Source organism: Nicotiana attenuata, unplaced genomic scaffold, assembly GCF_001879085.1.
Source record: "Nicotiana attenuata strain UT unplaced genomic scaffold, NIATTr2, whole genome shotgun sequence".
NCBI lineage: Eukaryota > Viridiplantae > Streptophyta > Magnoliopsida > Solanales > Solanaceae > Nicotiana > Nicotiana attenuata.
Genome location: NW_017670492.1, coordinates 314277 through 338390, shown reverse-complemented (window position 1 = coordinate 338390; position 24114 = coordinate 314277). Strand labels below are relative to the sequence as shown.

The 24114-nt window shown below is 37.2% G+C and overlaps 1 protein-coding gene across 1 annotated transcript; it reads left to right on the top strand.

Moving 5' to 3' along the window:
- The first annotated feature begins 7686 nt into the window (after nucleotides 1–7686).
- Nucleotides 7687–13676, top strand: LOC109240189. The gene is made up of 7 exons (XM_019406829.1): nucleotides 7687–8176; nucleotides 8272–8377; nucleotides 8706–9668; nucleotides 9910–9972; nucleotides 10053–10273; nucleotides 10801–10913; nucleotides 13321–13676. Exons 1-7 carry the CDS (start codon nucleotides 8117–8119, stop codon nucleotides 13430–13432), a joined length of 1638 nt encoding a protein of 545 aa, XP_019262374.1. The 5' UTR covers nucleotides 7687–8116; the 3' UTR covers nucleotides 13433–13676.
- The last annotated feature ends 10438 nt before the right edge of the window (nucleotides 13677–24114 follow it).

The window sequence follows — 24114 nt, the reverse complement described above, 5'->3', positions numbered from 1 at the left end:
AGTAGTAGGTCGTGGTTTTTTCACCTTTTGAGCCAGGTGTTTTCCACGTAAAAATCCTTGTGTTCTTTTATTTTCTGTATTTTAATTCCGCAAACAGTAGTAGTTAGAACACCTAGAAGAACCAGGTTCTTCTAGATCGAAAATTGGGCACCACACAAATCACCCACCCTCTTGTGTGGTATTGACGTTTGGAACATCAATTGGTATCAGAGCGGGTTATCCTTGAAGAGGCTAACACCTTAGGAAAAGATCAACATGAGTGCACCACCTGGGAACTGGGAAGGGCAATCCACTGCCAGGCCTCCACTATTCAATGGACAGTATTACTCATGGTGGAAGAATAGGATGAAGGATCACATCATAGGAGAAGACTATGAACTCTAGGACATAGTCACCGATGGTCCTTTGGCAACTACAATGAAAAATGAGGAAGGAGTGGAAGTGCCAAAGACAAGGGCTCATTGAACTACTGAAGATTTGAAAAAATGGGAGAAAAATGCTAAGGCCAAGAAATGGCTTTTGTGTGGACTAGGTCCAGATGAATACAGCAGGATCCAAAGCTGTACTACTGCAAAAGAGATATGGGACACTTTGCAAGTGGCTCATGCAGGAACACCTCAAGTGAAGAGATCCAGAGGAACATTGCTATATTCTCAATATGAGAATTTCACTATGAAAGANTGGAACTGTTACAGAAACACCGCAAGGCTGGNTGGTTCAGGGCTACAGCCAAGAGGAAGGCATTGACTATGATGAGACCTTTGCTCCAGTTGCAAGACTAGAGGCAATCAGACTCCTCATTGCCTTTGCAGCACATATGGAATTCACCCTCCATCAGATGGATGTCAAAAGTGCCTTCCTAAATGGCTACCTCAAGGAGGAAGTGTTTGTGAAACAACCTCCAGGATTTGAAAGCAAGGAATGTCCTGAGCATGTGTACAAGCTAGACAAAGCTCTATATGGGCTCAAACAGGCCCCAAGAGCTTGGTATGAACGACTATCAAAATTCCTACTGGAGCATGGGTACAAAAGAGGTAAAATTGACAGCACTTTGTTCCTAAGGGAAAAAGGTAAAGACCTCCTTGTTGTACAAATATATGTTGATGACATAATATTTGGGGCCACTACTGATAGGTTGAGTAAGGACTTTGCAAAATTAATGGGAAGTGAGTTTGAAATGAGTATGATGGGTGAACTAAATTTCTTCCTAGGCTTGCAAATCAAACAAAGTCCAAATGGGACCATGATCCATCAGCAGAAGTATACAAAAGAACTAATCAAAAAGTTTAAAATGGAGGGCTCCAAAGAAATAGATACACCTATTGCAACTGCCACTAAATTAGATGTTGATGAACCTGGTTCATCAGTTGATCAAAAGTTGTATAGGGGTATGATTGGTCCACTTTTGTATCTTACTGCTAGCAGACCTGACATTGTTTTCAGTGTAGGACTTTGTGCTCGTTTCCAGGCAAATCCAAAGGAGTCACATTTGACTGCTGTCAAGAGGATACTGAGATATCTGAAAGGCACCACAGATTTGTGTCTTTGGTATCCCAAAGGTAGTAATTTTGATCTGGTAGGATATGCTGATGCTGATTATGCAGGTTTCTTAGTGGACAAGAAAAGTACTTCAGGTATGGCACATTTCCTGGGGTCATGTCTAGTGTCATGGGCTACCAAAAAGCAAAATTCAGTAGCCCTGTCTACTGCTGAGGCCGAATATATTGCTGCTGCCTCTTGTTGTGCTCAATTGCTATGGATCAAACAACAGCTGGTAGACTTTGGAAATGAAGTGGGGTGTATTCCAATATTTTGTGATAACACTAGTGCTATAAGTATGACAAAGAACCCTGTTCATCATAAAAGGACCAAGCACATAGATGTTAGACACCACTTCTTAAGAGATAACTATGAGAAAGGGTTAATCTCCATAGAATTTTGTGCTACTGATAAACAAATAGCTGACATCTTCACTAAAGCACTGAGTAGAGAAAACTTTGAAAGGAACAGGTTGGAATTAGGGATGATTAAGATCACCTAAAAGGTCCAGTTCAGAATGCACAATAAAAAAATTGAAAAATGAAAAAAAACAATGAAAAAAATTGGTTAGGAGTTCTTAATTCAATGTAAATATCTAGATTAATTTTTACTCAGTCTCATACTTTAATTAGTATACTCCTGTGACATGTGTTTATATGAATCTTTAATCTCTTACAAAAATTTTCTATTCTGACATTTGAGGCATGACCAAGAGAAGTTTTACTTGAAGAACCTGGTTCATCAGTATATGCTCATGAGAAAGTTCAGGTATGTTTCTATACTTTGCACAATTAGAAAGATAAAATTACCAATCATGAGCAGAAGTCCTAATTACACCAAACTTCCAGAAATTCTATCCGTTGAGCATTGAACCAGTTTCATTATCCTAGGAGTCTAACTAAAACGGGATTTTTTTTTAAAAAAAAAATGTGTCACTCATTAATCTCTAAAAAGACCGGAATTCTAATTTGATTAGACTCCTAATTGACTACTGAAAAGGCTGCCGTTACAGGCTTAATCATGATCCCTCTTTAAATACACTACACACCTTCTCTCATCACTCACAACCGTCATTCACTTCTCAAATACTTCTGATAAACCCCTTTCTTCTCCAAAAATTCCCAAAAGATTTCCAGAAATTCTCCGCCATGACTAATCCTCAAGACAATCCTGGAACTCCCCCACCTGTTTCCCCTAATACTTCATCATCAACACCTCCAGTTGAAACCCCAAAACCCAGATTTTGCCGGCAAAAGATGTTAGCCAGAAAAACTGTAGCATCCGGCTCTCTCAGAAAAGCCTTGAACGAGAAATTAAAGGCCAGTCAAAGGAAAGAGGTTTCAGCTGAAGAATCTGACTCATGCTCTGAGTCTGAAAAGTTCATCTCTGCTAGTGAAGGAGAAGAACCTGGGTCTTCTGATAATGACAAGAGTCAAGAAACCCCAGGTGAGGTAAACACCTGTTATGTATTTTCTGATGTAGTAGAGAAGGAAGATAGTAGGTTTGTGTTGGTGGGTTCTGTGAAAAATGTTGAAGGGGCTGAGTCTAGTAGGAGGAGAAAGAAAAAGAAAGGAGAGGTTCTTGCTATTTGTGGTGGAGGAGAAGAAGGTGGCTTAAAGTCAGGGGGAAGCGGATCAGGAGAGGCTGCTGAGGGACTTGTTCAAATGAGTAAGCAACAAGAAGAACACGGTTCTTTTGTGGAGGAGACTTTAGCAGATATGCTAAAAAAAGTAGGGGCCAGTTATGACCCAAAGAAGCGCAAGGCGTCTTCACAAAAGACCCCAGTTGCTTCTGAACCCTCAAAGAAAAGCAAAGTAACATCTCCCAAGACTGCTGCTACTTCTGTACCTAGGGGAAGAGCTACAAGGAGCAACGTAAGGCAAAGTGAAGCAGAACTACAGGAAGCATTAGAGAAGAGTAAGAAAAAGAAGAAGGAAAAGGGAAAAGAAAAGGTAGTGGAAAGTTCTGAGGCTGCTGAAGAAGAGGAGGAGGAGATGGAACTGGTCCATCAAGAGAGAGGTACAACTGTGGAGGTTCCCACTGACAAACCAAAAAGAACCAAGACTCCTGCAAAGAAGTCTTCAAAATCTGTACCTGCTGAACCTTCTTTGGCTAGAAGAACTAGGTCTGCAGTGAAGGGAAAACAAGCGAAAATTACTGAAGAAGAAGATGAAGAGTGGAGTGGAGAAGAAGAAGAGGAGGAGTCTGAACAGGAGCAAGATCGTTTTGTTATTTTTAGCAGGAGGAAGATATTGAAGGGAAGGTTGCTGAAAGACCTGGAGGAGCCAGGCATGCTTAGGTTGTTGGATGTTTTAGCTGCACAGGGTTGGAAGGACATGGTCCTTCAGATGGATGGAAGACTAGCTAGAAGAGAGCTGATTGAATTCATGGCAAATGGCTCTGTGAAAAATGGGCTAGTGACCATTGTGGTGAAAGGTGTGAAGGTGAAGTTTGATGCACCTGAATTGGGCAAGATTCTAGACATTCCAAGTGAGGGCTATGATTATTACACCAGGCAAAGGTGGCCTTGTCTAGATGATCTGCCCACAGCACTCCAAATCACCAGGAACTTCTGTGATACAAAGGATGCTGAAGAGGTGCCTGAAGCAAGATTTGTTCAGAAGAGTGAAATGAAGCCAGAACATAAAGTGATCTTTGAGTTTGTGAACAAGTGCATGCTTCCTAGACAGGAGAGGAGGTACACTGTAAATTACATGGACCTGGTTCTCATGGAGTGTCTTGTGAGGGGTAAGCATATTAATTGGCCTGCTTTCATAGTAAAACTGCTGGAGAGAGTGATCAATGGTTCAAAGGCTCATGCTACTCCTTATGGATTCATTCTAACAACTGTACTGGACAGGCTGAACGTTCCTTTAAAGAAATGGGAAATGGCCTCCAGTAAGGAGCACTTTGGAATCAAGACTCTCCAGGCCTGTGACTATCTGCTAAGTGTAGCCCCTATTGAACCTGGGTCATCAGTGAAGACTCCAGTGAATAGCAAGGTTAGGGATTTAGTTCAAGAATGTGGGACCAAAGATGCCGAGATTGCTAGGCTTTAGGCTCGTGTGGCTGAGTTGGAAGAAGAAAGGAATGGGCTGAAAGCAGAACTAGCAAAAGAGAAAGAAAAGAGTGAAGGGATGCTACAAACAACGCTCAACTAACTCCAATCCCAACCCTCTAGTTCTTCAAAGCCTGAGCCTCTTTATCCTAGTTCTGAACTAGTTCAGTTAACCCCCAGTGACCCAGATTAGGGATTTTTCTTGTTTTTGCTCATGGTTGGTTGTTTTTGTTCTTTCTTTTTGTGGACTGTCTTGTAGAAGCACTGCCTTATCAATGACAATTTGCATTTCTCTTATTTTGTGATGATTCTGCTCTTAATAAATATATTTGTCAAGTTGATTTTTGATTAACTAAAGCATGCTTTCACTTGCAGTTGCCCCAGTGGCCATGAGTAATGATTAATATTCTGGGATTCACATGTTTATGCAACTTTTCGATGATGCCAAAAGGGGAAGATATTGTGTATTGTGCTTAAAAACTATTTTTCTGAACAGTGATGTTTATGACATAATTAAATCTGGCCTTTAATGATAAGTTAAATTTTTCAAGTGATGATATTTTAGCTGATTTCCACAGGTTATCTGATCAGTAAAAGCACAGAGTTTGTCACCATCAAAAAGGGAGAATTTGTTGGCCCAAGATCAGTTGAAGTTTTGAAGAATGACAAATGAACTCAGTGAAGGACCAGGTCCATCTTAGGAGACACAGTTGTTATGGCCCATGCACATGAGATGCACGTGAAGAAGATAAGTCCTTGGGGATCAAGCAGCAATATCTTCTGAATATCTTCTGACCTGATCGAAAAGATTGCATATGGGATAAGGAGAAGATGTCTCCTTATAAGAAGAGAACACATCCGGATAAGGGTTGGAGTTTGGATCGGTCTAGGACTCAAACTCAATGGAGGATCAGAAATTGAGTTACAATCCAACTCTAATTACTAATCTAATAAATAACTGAGTTGTTCTCTTTTACAGGTATGCACATACGCTGAAGTTAAGTAAAATTGAGAGCAAAAGAGCAAGGCTATTTTGCAAGCAATTTATGTGAGATTGAGTGTGCACGCCTGCAGCTACTTGAACAAGATAGAAGAACCAGTTCCATTGTGTTTATTCTTATTCTAGTTCAATTGTAGTAGGTGATTTAAAACTTGTACCTTTCCAGCTTTCATAAAAGCAATTGTATTAGGTACTTTGAGTATTCAAGTTAGAGTTAACTTGAAAGTGTCGCAACAGTTGAGGCTGTGTGCCACACTGGGATTAGAGTTAATCCTTAGGTTTACAAGAGTTTTGTAAATGCTGTTTTTGGCTCATTGAGTTTAGTGGATGTTTGGAAAAATCCTACTGAGTAGTAGGTCGTGGTTTTTTCACCTTTTGAGCCAGGTGTTTTCCACGTAAAAATCCTTGTGTTCTTTTATTTTCTGTATTTTAATTCCGCAAACAGTAGTAGTTAGAACACCTAGAAGAATCAGGTTCTTCTAGATCGAAAATTGGGTACCACACAAATCACCCCCCCTCTTGTGTGGTATTGACGTTTGGAACATCATGTTATAATAGGGTCATTTTTTAATTTTTTAAAATTTTTTAACTGGATCCTTTTTAAATATTTCAACAAAGATCTCATGCTTTTAATAATCTTTTTCTTCTTAAAAGAGACGTTAGATGGAATTCCATGGAGCTGTTGTTTATTGTATTAGAAGTAGATGATGGAAATAATAATTATTTCTCTCTTCTCGGTGCTTAACTTTTATGTGTAGCCTACGATTTCACCTCTTGTTGGATTTCTCAGGTTCTCGCTTCCATCCTCCTTATGTAATGTGTCAAGAATAAATTATGGGCACAATTTGATCTCACAGTTTAACAATAACCTCTTATGACTTTTCATTTAACTTTATGAAAGCATAGCCACAATCACGATTCCCCTATCTCCTTTCACTAATAATATTACCCACAAAAGCTGCAATCGGTAGGAATGATACTTAGTTTGGTGGGTAGAAAAACTAATTAATGGGTATGTAAGGGTAATTAGTTTAGTTTTTTTGTGAGTAAAACTATAAAACTCACATTAAAAGAAATGAGTCATTTGAATCTGGTGCTGCCACGTGACACTCCATCCAAAATAAGGGTTTTTGTTTCAAAGTATGACGGCAGGGGCATAAATAGCCCAATAGTATAAAGAAGGGTATTTTTAAATTATTTTTGAAATTAAAAGGATATATTTGGCCCTTTACCGTATAAAATATTGCATCAGAACAATTTCGAGAGGAGGTTTTGACGTAACATCTTATGCCTATTGGATCCAAAATTTAAAATTTTCGAGTTCATTCTTCAGCATTAAATTTATTTTATTTCTTAAATTTGGGTTTAAACCTGCTATTTATTACAATTTTAATAATATTTTATATATAAAGTTATACTTAGCATCAAAAATAATAAATTTGGATAAACCTGCCATAAGCATACCACTTAGGCTAGGTATATTGAACACCGTTGAAGAACTTTCGACTTTGATAATGTTGTCACAAATTGTTCATGGTTGTCAAATGCAAGTTAAAAGTAAGCCTTTATCATGAACACTAACTTAACTTATAGCTAGTTTGGTCAAACTTATAAAATCAGCTTATTTCGAAAAATATTTTTGATGAGAATCAGTTTGTGTTTAACTAATTAATTTTAAAAATATTTTTGAATAACAATTAGTATTTGGCCAAATTTTTACAAAATGCTTTTAAGTGTCTTTTTTCAAAAATGCTTTTCGAAAAAAGTACTTTTGAGGCGAAACTACTTTTTCCGCTTCTCAAAAAATGCTTCTGATTTTATTCAAAATATTTTTTTCTTTCTAAAAGTTTGACCAAACACATTAACTTTGTGGAAAAAAACACTTGAGTTGAACAAAAAGCAGAAAACCATAATATATATTAAAAAAAAAAAAGAAGGGAAAAATTATACTACTCCATACTCCATAGTGCTGAAATGGGAAATGAAATGGAATTCAAAACCGAGCCTGCACGAGGTTAAAGTACTAAATTACCCTCCTATTGTCCAGCGCGCAATATTCCGCATCTGGATTTGGTCCCTCCAACCACTCACTTCATTTGAATTTGAAACGAAAAAAGAAACCAACAAATTCTACGTATAAAATTGATTTGTTCACAGAATTACATGTGCCTCCTCTTTATGTATTCTGTAGATTTACCGGTGAAGTAACGCTACTTAACGGCGCGCTCTTCTGCAAATTCAAATCCTCATCCCTCCAAACCCAATTGGTCATTTCCCTCACCCCTTAAAACCCACTTCTCTCACTTCTTTTGAAACCCTAAATTTCAAAATTTCAAGACCCCCCTTTTCTAATAAACCTAGCCAATAGTTAATCCTTCTCTTTTATCATTTGATAATACCCTCTTCGTTGCAAATTTAAGCATTTAATTTACAGTCTTGAATTTGAATTTGAATTTTTCGGGGGTTGTTGAAAAGTGTCGTGAGGGGGCAAAATCTTGGGCTTAAATCTTTAGGGAATTATGGAAGAGGAATGCGGAATTTCTGATCATTCTATTGGGTTAACTGGATCTGGGACAAAGGTTAGGGACTTTGCCCTATTGGGTGTTAATACTTAACTTATTTCTGTCCTTTCTTTATTGGGTGGTTATTAATTGTTTTCTTTTAAATATCTCAGGTCATGGTAGGGGAGAAGAGGGACCGCGTTCAAGTTGAAGAAAGATCAGAACTTTGTCACAAAAGAGTGAAAATGAGGGATCTTGAATCTGTTCTGCGTAGAGAAGGTATAGTCTTTTTTGAAATTTGTCAACTTTAATTTTAAAATTTGCTCGTAGGAATCTTGATATTCTGAAGGATTTAATAGTGGGAACTGAAAGTTGAAAACTTTAAGCAATTTGTATTTGTAGTTCGACAAATATATAATGAATTGGTTAGTCAAGATGAAGTCTTTATGATTTTCTAGTGCAGTGTCTATGTTTACTGACATTTAAGTTCTGTATCTCTGAGAAATATTTTGCTGTTTTGTTCAAAATTTGAAACTTTGTGTTCCTTGAATTTAAAGATCCAAGTCTTGTGAAGGTTACTTCGTAATATTTTATCTTGCTCCACCAGAGAGAACTGAAATGGGTACAGACCCTGCACTTAGATTGCTTGATCTGAATGCAAATATTGCTGCTTCTGGCAATGCCAATTTATCACATGTTGAAGAGACAGACAAACTGCCCTCTCTGGGGAATAAAGACGATGGTCACGAGGGTGACTCTATGAAGTCAAAAGGGTTTGCTTTGGATCTGAATGCAGAAGATGTTTCTAGCTCTATTAATCATGAACCCTTGTATCCGTGTAAGAATTCGTCCTTGAAATCAAAGGACGATTTTGAGTGTGCAAGTTCTGTTGGTCCATTGGATGAGAATGAGTCGATGAGACTCTGGAATGAGATGAAACAAAATGGTTTTCTTTCACATACTCACGGAGGTGCGCCAATGCCAAAGCTGCAAGGGAGGAAAAGTAAAAATGATGGCATGAAGAAAAAGATGGAGCTTGCAAAGAAAGAACGAGTTAACAGGTTTGCAAAGATTGCTGCACCTAGTGGGCTGCTCAACGGGTTAAACCCAGGGATCATAAACCATGTCAGAAACAGTAAGCAAGTTCATTCCATTATAGAAGCCCTAGTAAGGTCCGAAAAGCATGAAAATGCCCAAATGAAGGGTGGATCGAAAGACCTTAGTGAAAGAAAGAAAGACCAGGAAAATATAATTGGTCCGGGAGCAAGTAAATGCAACCTTGATCATAAAGATCTGCCAGGAAGCAGGTGTACAAGTGGTTACCTGACATCACTGAATAAATCAATCTCTTTGAACTCAGGGTTTATAGGAGGAGATGGAGGTTCACGCATGGTTGACACCAGGGTTACTGGAAAGATGGTTTATCAACCAAACCATAACATTGACACTGAGGATGATGCACTTGCGCTGAAGTTGTCATCAACCACAACCATTGCTTCAGATAATACGAGCTCATTATCTAATGAGGAATCAGCAAACTTAGCAAGTGTTACTTCACTTTCTGTTAAAGGTTGGTTTTTGTTTTCCTTCTCTTATTTTGTTCTCTTCTCTTGGAATACACAATGTGCTTAATATGACGAGTTAAATATGCTGCTGAAAACTTCTGAGATGAGGCTTTAGCATTTGTGATTAACAGACACTTGGAAATCTAGGCGTACAAGTGGTAAAGCTTCAAGTAATGGCCCATTTGTCATATAAATCTTGTTTTACCAATAGTAACATGCTGATATAGAATTTCTTGTGTAATTCAGCTGCTAATGTAGCTTCACAATGGTTGGAATTGCTTCATCAAGACATAAAAGGACGTCTTGCAGGTATAGAAAAGTTCTCTAAGGTACTTGCAGGTTATTTGGCTTGGATCAAAACTGTAACGCACTCCATTCTGTATTTGCAGCATTGCGGCGTAGTAAAAAGAGAGTCCGGGCTGTAATTCATACAGAATTCCCTAGCTTATTGTCCAAAGAATTCTCATCTAATCAAGAGAATAGTTCGTACGGTTCACAAAATTCTTCTGTTGGTCACTTTGACAATTCTATTGCTCATGCACATCGTGCTAGATGGACTGCATTGTTTGACCAGATGGATAGAGCTCTTTCTGAAGAAGAAAAGCAACTAGTGAGTCTACTAAAATCTTTAATATCAATTGTACAATGTTTGAGAAATAAATGTTGAAAGTTCATTCAGAGAAGCAACTCTTCATTCTGTGCTTTGCCTTTTGTAGAAAGCCTGTTTAAGTCTGAGGAAATTCTGTTTGAATTACAATGCTTGATGTAATTTACAAAAACTAAATTAGAGCACCAATGATGATTGCTTCATGTTATACAATATCCCGTCGAGTTTGTTTAAATTGAAGCATGTTTATGTAATTCTATTTTTTTAGCCAAGTATAAATTCACTATTTAAATCTATTGGAAGGTATAACGAAACATTTTCTTTGGGGAATCTTCTCAGTTTCATCATGATATGGATAAGGATGATTTGCTTATTGAAGAAAATGCAAATATGTATACTCTAGATATCTCACCTGTCTCTATGTGTTTGTCTCCTTTTAATTGTGTCACGTTTCTTTACCGTATTCCTCCTTTTCTCCTATCCTCCACAAAAGAGATATTTATTGTCTGTCTGTTGCACTTGAATTTTAGGAAAGTTCGCTGAACCAAGTAAGGCAAATGCAGCTGCAATGTGAACATGGTCTTCAGAAATATGGCGTACCATATAGTTTGCATCAGATGGGGATATTACAAAATGACTGCAGGTAAGTGTTCAGACAGAAGCACCCTTATATGTGCTGTCCTTTTTGGGGTTGAAGCGGGGGAGTTCATGTGGCCCTTGCCTTCAACTTGCAAGTCTTTTGACATTTTAAACTAACTAGTCTTATGGTACGCGCTTTGCGCGTGTACCCATACCAATATATATATATAGTTTTCAAAAGAAATCACAAAAGTATTACTCGTATTCAAAAAATCACGTAAATCACGCATTGCAGATGCTTTTTTGTAATTTATGACGACTTATGTAAGAATTACTTATGAAAATTATTATTATTTCAGTGACCTAGTACGAAAACTAAAAAGAAAACACAATGAAAAGATTGACGCTATAGCTCCCAAAAAAATTTGATAATGACAATGCAAAGTCTAAAAGAAATTACGGGTGAGTTAATATTTTACAATAAATAACTATATAGAAAAATGTAACGAAGCATTGTCATTTGTTGGACGGAACGCAAGAAAAGCAAAAAATGTCAACTTATTTATAGTATATTTTGTTTTCTACTATTACATCTTTAAAGTTCTTATAAAGAAATACATACAAATTTACTATTAATTTTGATATATAAATTTCAGTATCTTATCTATGCTTGACTTACCTAATTGGATTTGTTCTTTAATATGAATAAGTTCAACAAAAAGTTTAAAGTACATTATATTTTATTATGACTATTATTAAATTATTTTCAAAATATAGTCATGCCATTTATAAACTTATTTATAGATAATTTTTTTACTTGTCCTAATATATTTATTGGTTTGGTTTACGATGTTAGGAGACTTAAATAGTTTTGAACTTAAAATTATAAAGTTTAGAAATGGCTATAGTTGATATTTTACGATAAATAATTTAACTTCAAAAAATATAGTGAGGCTATCATATGTCAGACTGAAAGCAAGAAAAGAAAAAATCGATAACTTATTTATAATACATTTTATTTTTTACTATGTCATCCTTGAATTTCTCTGAAAGAAATACATATTATTTATTACTGTTTGTTAATTTTGATATATAAATTTCAGTATCTTATCTATGCTTCTTTAATCTAATTTTGTTCTTTAACTTGTATAAGTTCAACAAAAATTTAAAATATATTACAGTTTATTGTTATTACAATTATAATTATTTCAAAATATAGTCTCGTCTTTAACTTATTTATAAATAATTTTTTACTTGTCCTAATATGTTTTTAGGTTTGGTTACGATGTATAGGCCACTTTAGTAGTTTTGGACTTAAAATTATTATCCAAATGTTTATTGGAAAATTTCAATGTATTCATTTTAACTTATGCTCTACCAATAGATCTTTTCATTTGAATTTCTGTGCATAAATCAATCTGAGCGTTCTTAATTTGTTTAGAAATTGCATAAATCACTCTGTTAAAGATTTATCATTTTGTGTTGTAAAGTGGATTATGAATATGTTTTGAAATATTCACACAAAGAGAACTATTTTTAAAACAAATTAATTAATAAGGAGTTCTAATTGCTTCCTATTTATTCTTCTTTCAATTAATTTTATTTTCTTTTTTTTTACTAAAACAATAAAATTATGAAGAATTGTTCGGCAACAATTCTATAACAAAGATAAAACTCCTAAACCTAAGAAGAGATTAAGTACACGCTAAGGTTCCTACTTTGATTTGCTGGTATTTCATTTATAGATATGGCATATTACATAGTTTAAATAAGGAAAAACATTAACACAAACAATTTAGTAGTAGTTGGTTTTGAAGTGTCAAATAGTAGAAAAATAATTAAATGATTATTTTGTCTAGTATGAAATCGATTATTTTTAAAAAGCGAACGATATTTCGCCAAGGGCCTTTGTGCTTTTAATACATAGATAACTGGTAAAGTGTCATGCCCAAGTCAAATCCAATCTAGAGTTGAGATCATACAAGAGTACTTTACCAATCAAGGGATAGACCCATCTTGACTAAGTAAGCAACCTTTCTTAGACCGCAGAAGGGAGCGTACCCTAAGTCTCTCCTCTCTCCCCCTTTTTAGCCAACACCATAAACCCCATTTTTCGTGATACAATTTTAAGAAAGACTTCGAAAGCATTTTGCATGACCGAAATAGAGAAGAAAGAGAACATAATGTAACAAGTTGAACTTATACCGTCCAAATTTGAGCACACTGCTGCAGGCTTTACACATATCTGTAATTTTAAGGCTATGCTGACTAGTACTTCAGTTGGCAGTGCATACAAGAATATCAAAATGAAGTTAAATATTCATTGGCCTGAACATCTGCTTGTCTGCAGTTATTATCCTTTCCATTATGCATTTCCTTGGCATAAATTTTATGATTTTTTCTTTACACTGTCCATTGCATATCGTGCATGTGATGAAGCTTATGTTATTCACTGTACATTCACTATGCAGATTAGAGAAAGCCGAGAGTTCAGAAAGGGATTTAGCAGTCAGGGCAGCTGCTGCTTCCATTTATTCAACATGCAACTTTCTATCTTCGATGGAAAATCTACCTTGTTGCTGACGATTTATTTGCAATTTCGTCGTGTAATACTGGAGTCACTTATACTGTACTTTTTGACTCTCCTGATTCAATTCTACTTACGTATTGAATATGCAATGTTGTGGTAATCGATGCTGCTACCTTTTAACTTATTTATAGTTCACTTTGGTAACCTTCAAGCAGAACCTGCTTTAACAAAGACCATATTCCCACTGTAGTTGATTTCTATTCTAGTTGCTATATTTATGTCAACATTGATGGTTTATACAGATTTTGTGGGAATATACAAGGTTTAATGGAGTTTTAACTAGTGCATTGTGCACATTACGGTATGTCTAAATCAGTATGTAATGTGATAACATAGTTAAGCACTTAAAATTGGTATCCTAGTAAAGATCAAATGAAGGAATAGTGGATAATCTCTAAGGAGACTGGCCTAACGTCTGATATTATTTTAAGGACTGATACTACAATATTTATTAGACCCCCCAAAAAACCAAGACGATGTTATGTTTCAACTCTTTTTCACTCTAAATATGGAACTTTATTATACTCAGTAGTCCAACCCTACGTGCTTTTATGTATTGCTTGTCTTCTATCTGCATGAATTGGTTTTATGTATTGCTTGTCTTCTATCTGCATGCCTCTAACAGCGTAAAATTTACACACCTCAAATAATCAATAGTTAGAAGGTTGAGTTATGACCAACTATTTAACCTACATTGACCCAACCCACCTTGACCCAAGTGCATTAACAAGAATGAGTCTCTTGTTAGAAGAGGCCTTTCTCAATAGGTTCATATCATTCATGCTACAAGGAACGTAACTAGATATATAAAGAGCAGCCACTTTTTCTTGCATTTTGAAGCCTTTGTCAAATGTTTGTGCAACAACATCAGATGAGAGCGATTTTATTATTATTATAAAGAAGCTATGGATTAACAATGCTTTTAACACTATCATAATCAACTCTTAAATTAAAGACATCCACACCTTGATAGCCACTGCTCTCCGCTGCCTATGAGAATATCAGCATTTGATTTCTCATCATATCACACAATGTACTTAAGAGAGATGTGAGTGTCAATCATTCTGTCAGCATGCTCAAAGAGTGCTTTCCAGAAGATGGAGAAGGAGAGAATGCACTTACATAACTGCTCCTCTAACCTCAATGGAAACAAGCTAATTAAGCTTCTACCAAGGAATATATCAGAAGTGCATAATATCCGAAATATATAAGTCATTATCAGTTTCTCTAGTTCGAAATAATGATATTGCTTAGAGTGTCAAAATCCTTGAACGAAATAGCTATAAAGTAGTTTTGGCAATATCATCACATAATCCGTAAGTGTAATTACAGGTATGATGTTAAGTATATGAAAATAATTAATAAAACAATGCATGAACCAAAAAGGGAAGAATAATAGTATATAATGCATGAATGGAAAAGAGAAACAGTTAGAAGCAAATTCTTGTCATCTCTGCCTATCCTTGGGATTTAAAACTTGATAAAAATATTCAGTCGTCAAAGGCAAAACATTGCATTGCCAATTGAACTTCCATGCTTATGGTCATCCAGATTGTATTGACACCACAATGATATATTCTTACTTAGGCAGAGTCAAAAACATTTATATAGCTTTGTTTTCTCTTGTCATACTCAGGAAAATGATCAGAATCCAGTTTAGACAAAACCTATGAGAAATGATTTTATTAAGACATTTTCTATTGTTTGCAAGGGAGCAAGACTTAGATTTTGGATAAGAAAGTTGGATTTGCTTCTGCAAAAGCATTTATAGTCATCAGGTGGCCTTACCATGAATGATCGATATAAAGCTAAGACTGTGTGTTTGTTCAATTTGCCAATTCGCAACCTCAAGTACTCAACAAACTGCTAACTATAGCATTTTGCCCAATCCGTTAATTACTCTTTACAACAAGGCAAAACTACTGGAAAAGCAAGCAACTTTCTTGTAATCCTTCCTATCAGCAACAACTTCAAGCAAATGGCCTGAAGAAAAAACCCAAACAAGAATCTTACGTAATGGAATTAGAGAGGATAACTCTCATACACCATTTCCTTCAGCCCATTGTTCACGTCTTGGGCCGAGACCAGGCCCATTTCTTCAGAAGAGAAATTTACTCACCTCAAAGATTCAAAATTCCTGAATCCAAACTCCAAAAAGTGAAATTTGAGTTTCAAATTGAGGGTAAACTCCATTTTCATTAATTGAAATTTTCTATTTTTGTTTTTTCACTCAATAAAAATTGATAAGCAAAAGTCAATGACAGTCTTATAACATACTATCTGCCCATAATATTCCTATGTTCTATATTAGTTAGAATATTTCAGTTGTTAGCTCCATCTGTGTATTAGTGGAAAGTAAACTTGCCACGTCTAATACTACAACGATAGGTATCATGAGAGTTGAAACGCCAAAGAAGAATGACGTAAATAAGAGATGTGACCAACACCCAAGGGGTCACGCTTATGAAGATACCATATCTGTTAGTTTCGAGGTTGAACAAAAGAAAATAGGTACGAGGTTGATAATTAAAATCATTGAAAGTCATAGATATGTGTAATGAACTAATAGTTTTTATAGAAAATGAAGATGTAATTGAAAGAAATTGAGCTTTAATTGATCACTTGGGAACAATTGAGTTACATCATTAGAATTACAGACAAATGCTAGCTAATAACTCCATGAATGTGACCTGAAATTGAGAAGAGAAATAGAGGATTAGGAACGAAGACAGAGAAGAGAGAGAAAAGGAAGTAGTTAGAAAGTCTAACTGATTTACCAGAATTTGATTGCCCCTTCCTTCTCCATTCTGTTTATTTATTAGTTGTAGTTGTTGGTTGGGCTGGGGTAATGACTAATTGGGCCGCCAAATCTGTAATAATCTTTGGTCCAATACCTTCTAATTCTTTTATTTGGCCCATATAAGTTTCTACACACACTTTTCCCCAATATAGCAATACCTACTTACTCCACTTTCCTAATTCCAACCTCAGGCGTTACAATCCCTTCCCCTTCAAAGAACGACCTTGTCCTCAAGGTCTTTGCTGAGCCACAAATTCAGGAAGTTAACTTTTGATGTAGCCCCAATCATGTAGCTTCTTCCTCACTCAAATTAGCCCAGTGAATCAAGACCTTCACGCGAATCCCATTGTCCACCTTAATCATTCGACGCTGCAAAATTGCCATAGGTTGAATCAAGACCCGACTTGCACTGTCACAAATCGGAGGTTGTGGTTGAGGATCTATAGCTGGTCCAACCCTTTTCTTCAATTGAGAGATGTGAAGACTGGATATAGTTGGGATTCTGCTGGCAACTCCAAACGGTAAGCCACTGACCCTATTCTTTGTAAGACTTTATAAGGTCCATAATAGCGAGCACATAACTTCACATTCTTGCGTACATCAATAGAAGCCTGTCTATAGGGTTGTAATTTGAGGTAAACCAAATCCCCAACTTCAAAGGATCTCTCAGTCTGTCGTCTATCTACATAAAACTTCATTCTTGATTGAGCTTGAGTCAAATTATCTTTGAGTGTCTGTAATAAGTGTTGCCTTTGTGCTATGCTACTCCAGCTGGATGTCGACCAATGTTAGGCAAAGAGCCTAATGGTAACTAAGTCGGGGGGTAGCCGTATAGGGCTTGAAAATGAGTGGTCTTTAGTGAGCTATGGTAGTTTGTGTTGTACCACCATTCAGCCAAATGAAGCCACTTAGCCCATTCTTTAGGATTGTGGAAAACCATAGCCCTCAAATAGGTGGATGCATCTGTTGAGCCACTCAGTTTGCCCGTCTGATTGAGGATGGTAAGCCGAGCTCATATTGAGTTTAGTACCCAAAGTTATGAAGAGATGCTGCTAGAAATGGCTAGTGAAAATAGCATCTCTATGAGATACAATAGTCATAGGAAGCTCATGTAGTCTATAAATCCCCTTAAGGAATAAATCTGCTACATTTTGAGCTATGAATGGATGCTTAAGAGGTAGGGAATGCCCATACTTGGTTAATCTGTCAACCACCACCTAGACTGCATTTTCTGGCCTGATTGAGGTAAACCTTCTACAAAATCTAAGGAAATATCTTCCCAAGCTTGATTGGGTATGGGTAAGGGCTGTAGTAATCCAGGAGGGTGAACTTGTTCTGATTTCACCCTTTGGCACACATCACACTCACTAACCCATTTGTGAGACCTTTTTGTTGTAAGGCTGTAGTCACCTTTTGTTCTAGGAGATGTTTCAAACTCTAATGATCTGTCTTGACAATAAAATGTCCTCCTTGGAGATAATGTCTCCACTTATCCATTGTTGCTAACACAACCATGTATTCTTTCTCATATGTAGGGAGACCCCTATTTTTGGGTGCTAAGGCCTTGCTGAAATAGGCTATAGGTCTGCCCTCTTGCATCAACACAGGTCCCATGCCAGTGGAGCAGGCATCTGTCTCCATAATGAATGGCTTGGTAAAATCTGCTAAAGCCAATACTGGAACTGATGCCATGGCCTCTTTCAACTGCTGAAGCCAATTCTGCCTCTGCATTCCATTGGAATGAGTTCTTCTTAAGTAAATTAGTCAGGGGCTTGCTAATGATGCCATAAGATTTAACAAACCTTCTGTAGTAACCAATAAGCCCTAGAAAACCTCTGAGAGCCTTCACATTCTTTGGTACAGGCCAGGACACCATGGCTTCAATCTTAGAAGGGTCAGTTGATACCCCTTTCCCAGAGATTATGTGACCCAAGTATTCAACCTTGTCTTGTCCAAAAGAACATTTGGACGGCTTGGCATATAGCTGTTCTTTCTGCAGTACTTCCATTACTTTTCTAAGGTATAAAGCATGAGTTTCCACAAAAGAGCTATAAACTAGGATGTCATCAAAGAATACTAACACAAATTTCCTTAAGTAAGGTTTGAAAATATGGTTCATAAGACTTTGGAAGGTAGCAGGTGCATTGGTCAAGCCGAAAGGCATCACCTTGAACTCATAATGCCCTAAATGAGTTCTAAATGCAGTTTTGAAGATATCACTCTCCTCAATTCTTATTTGGTGGTAACTAGCCTTAAGGTCAATCTTAGAATAGATACAAGATCCTTTGAGCTTATCCATTAGGTCATCTACCAAAGGAATAGGAAATTTATCCTTAATGGTCATTTTGTTAAGCTCTCTATAGTCAATACAAAATCTCCAACTTCCATCCTTCTTTTTAACAAGAAGAACTGGGGATGAAAATGGAGTGACTTGGCTGTATAATCCCATTAGTAAGCATTTCATTGACTTATTTTTCTATTTAATTCTTTTGGAAATAGTTGTACCTGTAGGGTCTAATACTAACTAGGGCTGCATCAGGTTGGGAATTAAATGATCATGGTTCCTACTTGGTGGCAAGGACTTGGGTTCTGCAAATACACCTGGGAAGTCCTCCAACACAGATCTGATCTCTGCAGGTATGGCAGTAACATTTTTCACTTCTGTAGCTGTTATTGTAAGCAAATGTGCCCATATCACCTGCCCTTTTTTCAAGAGTTGTTTGACCCTAGAAGCTGTCATAGCTTGCAGCTTTCCTTCTTTAGAGAAGCCCTTCAGATCCACCCTTTTTCCCTTGACACTAACTTGCAGCCTGTACTCAATGAAGTCAAAGAGTACTGGGTTGTGTTTCTCATCCAATCACCACCTAACACCGTATCACACCCACCAATATCCAACAATCTGAGTTTATGCTCAAACTCAATACCATGTATCTTCCATTTAAATTGATGACATGAATTGCTCATCAAATGGCTTCCATTACCAGCTGTTACTCTCATAGGAGAATCCTCTTGGATTACACAACCTAGTTGCTTTGCAGTACTACTGGCAACAAAACTATGAGTACTACCACTGTCAACTAATATAATCAACCCTTGCTTGCCATACATTCCCTTCAATTTGATAGTGTTAGAAGTGATAGTGCTAGATAATGCATTCAAACTTATTGCTTCATCAATTACTCTTTAGTAGCCTCTAATGATCTTTCTATCTCTTCCACCCTTGATTTTTCTTCCCCTTCCTCCTGTTCAGTTATCCCATATAATGCATTCAACAGCGTATCTTTGCATTTACGACCTGGGAAATACTTTTTTCCACACCTATAGCATTCTCCCCTAGCTTTTCCGGCTTCAAACAATTTATTTGCTGATATGGTAGAGTTAGGGTTGCCTTCTTTTAGGGTGAAATTAGAAGTTCTGCTTCCTGAAGCATCAGAAGCCATACTATACTGAGCTGCACTCTTTCCCCCACTCCCTCTATTCTTTCTGCTCATTGATTCAAGTAGTTCCTCCTTATGTCTAGCTTTCTCAATAGCCTGACTTAAAGAAAAGGGATCCAACATCTTAATTGTGTGTCGAATTTCTTCTTTAATCCCTTCAATGAAGAACCCTAGAAAGAATTCTTCAGGAATAGTAGGGTGCTTAATCAACACCCAAGTTTTTATGTCCTCAAAATTTTCCAAGTATTCAGTAACACTACCAATTTGTTCAATCCTCTTGAACCTTCCTAACAAATCGAGATTAATATTATCTTAATCATTGAATCTTTTGCAGATTTCCTCCACGAAATCAGGCCACCTCACAACACCTCGACTCACTTGATATGAAAAGTACCACAACTCAGCTTTTCCATTTAAATGAAGAAAAATAGTTTTAATTTTGTGATGGGGATCAGTGATGTGATTGTAATGAAAGTGCCTTTCACATTTCCTCATCCAAGATCTGGGATCACCATCTTTAAAGTATGGACAGTCTACCTTTGAAGTAGAGTTGCTCGAGTGAAATCTTCCTATGGGTTGCTCATGAGGCTCTACCATTCTTATCTTGCTTCCAGAACCTTCCACGTGGTGGCTTCCTCTCGGCGCACTTCCCAGTATCTCATCCTTGTTGATGAAGATTTTGTCCATCATTATGTCAAACTTGTGATATAATTCGTCCATTTTAAAGTCATTGGACTCCAGCTTCTTGATAGTTTCTGTCATGTAATTTTGTAGTTGATTCTCCAATTTTTTTACGCTTTCTTCAGTAGTCTTAGCTCTAGTTTCTGGGACTATCATGGTGCTAGGACTTGCTCTGATACCAAATCTGTAATGAACTAATAGTTTTTATAGCAAAATGAAGATTTAATTGAAAGAAATGGAGCTTTTATTGATCACTTGGGAACAATTGAGTTACATCAATGGAATTACAAACAAATGCTAGCTAATAACTCCATGAATGTGACTTGAAATTGAGAAGAGAAAGAAAGGATTAGGAAAGAAGAGAGAGAAGAGAGAGAAGAGAGAGAAAAGGAAGTAGTTAGAAAGTGTAACTGATGTACTATAATTTGACTGCCCTTCCTTCTCCATTCTGTTTATTTATTAGTTGTAGTTGTTGGTTGGGTGGGGGTAATGACTAATTGGGCCGCCGAATTTGTAATAATCTTTGGCCCAATACCTTCTAATTCTTTTATTTGGCCCATAGAAGTTTCTACACACACATTTCCCCAATATAACAATACCTACTTACTCCACTTTCCTAATTCCAACCTCAGGCGTTACAATATGGAAAGGTCATTAATAGTTACAAATATGGAAATGAATCGGTCAAATCCCTGGTTATACGCGGTTTGCTGTTATTGCTTCAACCGTTACAAATCACTCATGTAACAGGCAATTAATGCAATAAATATTGGTAACGGGCAGGATCTAAATGAGGCTAACCGTTACAAGTCCTATTTAAACCTCCCCCATCGAGAAAAGTGCTAAATTATACTTTCAATTATCAATATTCTTACTACTCTCTAATTTTGGAAGAATTGCTCTTTCCAACTATGAAGAAGGCGACCATCATCAATAAAATTTCTATTTCTTTATTCTCAAATTTGATTATTTTCGTGATCCCTTTTTCATATCAATTATATTTGGAAAAGTGAACTAAAAGTGATTTTAGAAACCCAAATTATTCTGTTTATTAGTTTTAACTACAAAAACTAATTTTTGTTAAACAATGTGTTAGTTCTTTTTTTTAAGTGAAAAAACGACTGTGTTTACCCTAAAATCAGTTAACAATTGAATTTATGTGTGGTTTTAAGGATACGTGATGTAACTTGGCACAAGTTAAGTAGATATATATTAATATCAAAATTGACTGTAAAAAAAATAAATGCAAACCAAACAAATCAAATAGCCTTGGCCCTCGAGTTCGATCACCCTTGAACCAAGTGAAGCTTCAGTTGATATAAGAACAGAGTAACAAGATAATGAAAATTAAAGAAAGGCAGTATATTGCATTGTATTGCGTAAATATACAGATGATCTGACCCCCTTTATATAGTAAGGGAGTCCTACTCTTCATACAATTCTAATTACAGTAAGACATCTCATGATTAGCTAATTAATTGTCCTCTTCTTGATATGTGCCGAGATTTCCGCCGTAATCCTCTCCCGATTGCAGATATTTTGGCTTTCCATTATTTGGCTCGGTAAGCTTCTCTCGATCTTACTCGATCTCCATCCTTCTCGGTCTCGATCTTGGCAATATCGATCTCGATCGGTCTCTGGGTTACGAGCTCGGCAATCTAACTTTGCTCCATGGTTTGATATAACACGAGGTCGAACCTTGGCTAGTCATGTTCCAGTCTTGATCAGTCATACAAAAGGGCAAGCCCGATTTTGACCGTATAAGATAGTTCCCTCGTTTTTCGGAGAGAAGATGATGAGAAACGATTTAAACTTTTCCAATCTTGCCTCGATGGGCCATGACATAAGCGACGATCCGAACTATGACGTTAGCGATAAATGGATACTGCAACATCCCATTGGTGCGGTTACCGAGGCATTAAATGCCTGTCAGTTGTTGGTCGGCCAATACCGGTTCTGAACCGTCACCAGCAACCTATAAGAACCCTAGCCCATTTCTCATTCAAACTTTTACACTCAAAGCTGCTCTTGCTACTCTTGCCTTTTCTTAAAAAATACCTTTGCTTCACTCTTTTCACACCCATATTTCTTGAACTCCAATCAACCCGACCTTTGGTTATAATCGGCTATTGAGCTCGTTTCCTCAAGAGATCGAAAGTACGGAATTGTAAAGTAGAAATTTTACTAAGACATAAGATAGCTGCAAGGAAAGTACTTCTCTTTATTCTTGTAAAAAATAGTCATACATGCGTACATATTTTATGCCAGGTCTCGAGCAATCTATGTGGGCACGATTCGTTCGACCGTTTGACCCTTACAACGAATCCAACCTCGAGACCCTTCTATTATGAAATAATTCCCTTGCTAGAGCAATTCGATATCGAGGGTAATCCCCCCGAGTATTCGAGGTTGATTGTAGAGAAATCTCGGATACTGTAAACACAGTCTTCGGTACCGATTCGTGATCGGCCTTTGATTCTAAGTTAGCACGGCCCATTGTTGCCTCGTTAAAGACCTTGCTGGAAAACCCGTTTGGGACAAAACCGGTCTAAGAAAAAAAGAGTGCACCGCATGCTTTCAGACCTAATGACTTCGGGTTGTGTCTTGTTGATCACCTGCAAGTGTTAGTCAAAAAATAAAAGGAAATGAAAAAAGGGTCATACCATAGCAGTAGTATCATTTTAGGTGAGTTACGTTCCAATTGCTCGGTAGTGGTTCCCCGTTCAGCATTCCGAGTTTATAGGATCCTTTCCCAGTGACCTCGATGATTTGGTACGGTCCTTCCCAATTCAGACCCAATTTCCCCTCGTTCGGGTTTCGGGTGTTAAGGGTGACTTTCCTTAGTACTAAGTCCCCGACATTAAAATATCGAAGATTGGCTCTTCGATTGTAGTATCTCTCGATCCGTTATTTCTGGGCGGCTAGTCGGACGAGGGCGGCTTCACGCCTTTTGTCCAATTATTCTAGGCTCATATTCATGGCCTCGTCATTTGATTCCTTTGTTGCATATCGAAACCTGGTACTCGGCTCTCCGACTTCGACCGGTATTAGAGCTTTATCACCATAAACCAACGAGAATGGGGTAGACCGGTACTAGATTTCGAGGTTGTGCGGTACGCCCAAAGAACTTGCAGAATTCCCTTCCACTTTCCCTTGGCATCAGATAGCCTTTTCTTAAGAGTTTGGATGATGGTTTTGTTGGTCGATTCGACTTGTCCGTTCCCGCTAAGATGATAAGGCGTTGACATGATTCTTTTGATTTTGTGATGTGACGACCGGACTCGTTGTCTCGAGAGTTACCGCCCCCTTTTCCCCATTTTCTGCTTCTTTATGCTTCATTATAAGAGTCTTGTGTGAACGAGTTGTTTTGGATTGGCTTTTGAAGGAAATGAGACACTTAGTCTCTTTAAGGAATGTTTGGTTTGGAAAAGTCAATCGGATGTTGACTTATGAGTTAGAGGGCTCGGATGTGATTTCCGGTGATTCAGTTAGCTTCGGGGGATGATTTGTGACTTAGGACTGTGATCGGAATTTATTTTGGAGGTCCGGTGTAGAATTAGGCTTGAATTGGCGAAGTTAGTATTTTGGCGAATTCCGGTTGTTTGGTGAGATTTTGATCCGAGGGTCGGAATAGAATTCCGAGAGTTGCTGTAGCTTCGTTAGGAGATTTTGGATGTGTGTGCAAAATTTCAGGTCATTCGGAGATGTGTTGGTCGGGTTTTTGATCAAATGCGTAATTCGGAAGTTTTAGAAGAAC

What these genes read in the sequence shown, in the direction of transcription:
- LOC109240189 (XM_019406829.1), top strand. Translation starts at nt 8,117, where the DNA reads ATGGAAGAGGAATGCGGAATTTCTGATCATTCTATTGGGTTAACTGGA. An exon ending in TACTTCACTTTCTGTTAAAG is followed by an intron (nt 9,669 to 9,909) that starts GTTGGTTTTTGT and finishes TGTGTAATTCAG; the next exon opens with CTGCTAATGTAGCTTCACAA. An exon ending in CATAAAAGGACGTCTTGCAG is followed by an intron (nt 9,973 to 10,052) that starts GTATAGAAAAGT and finishes CTGTATTTGCAG; the next exon opens with CATTGCGGCGTAGTAAAAAG.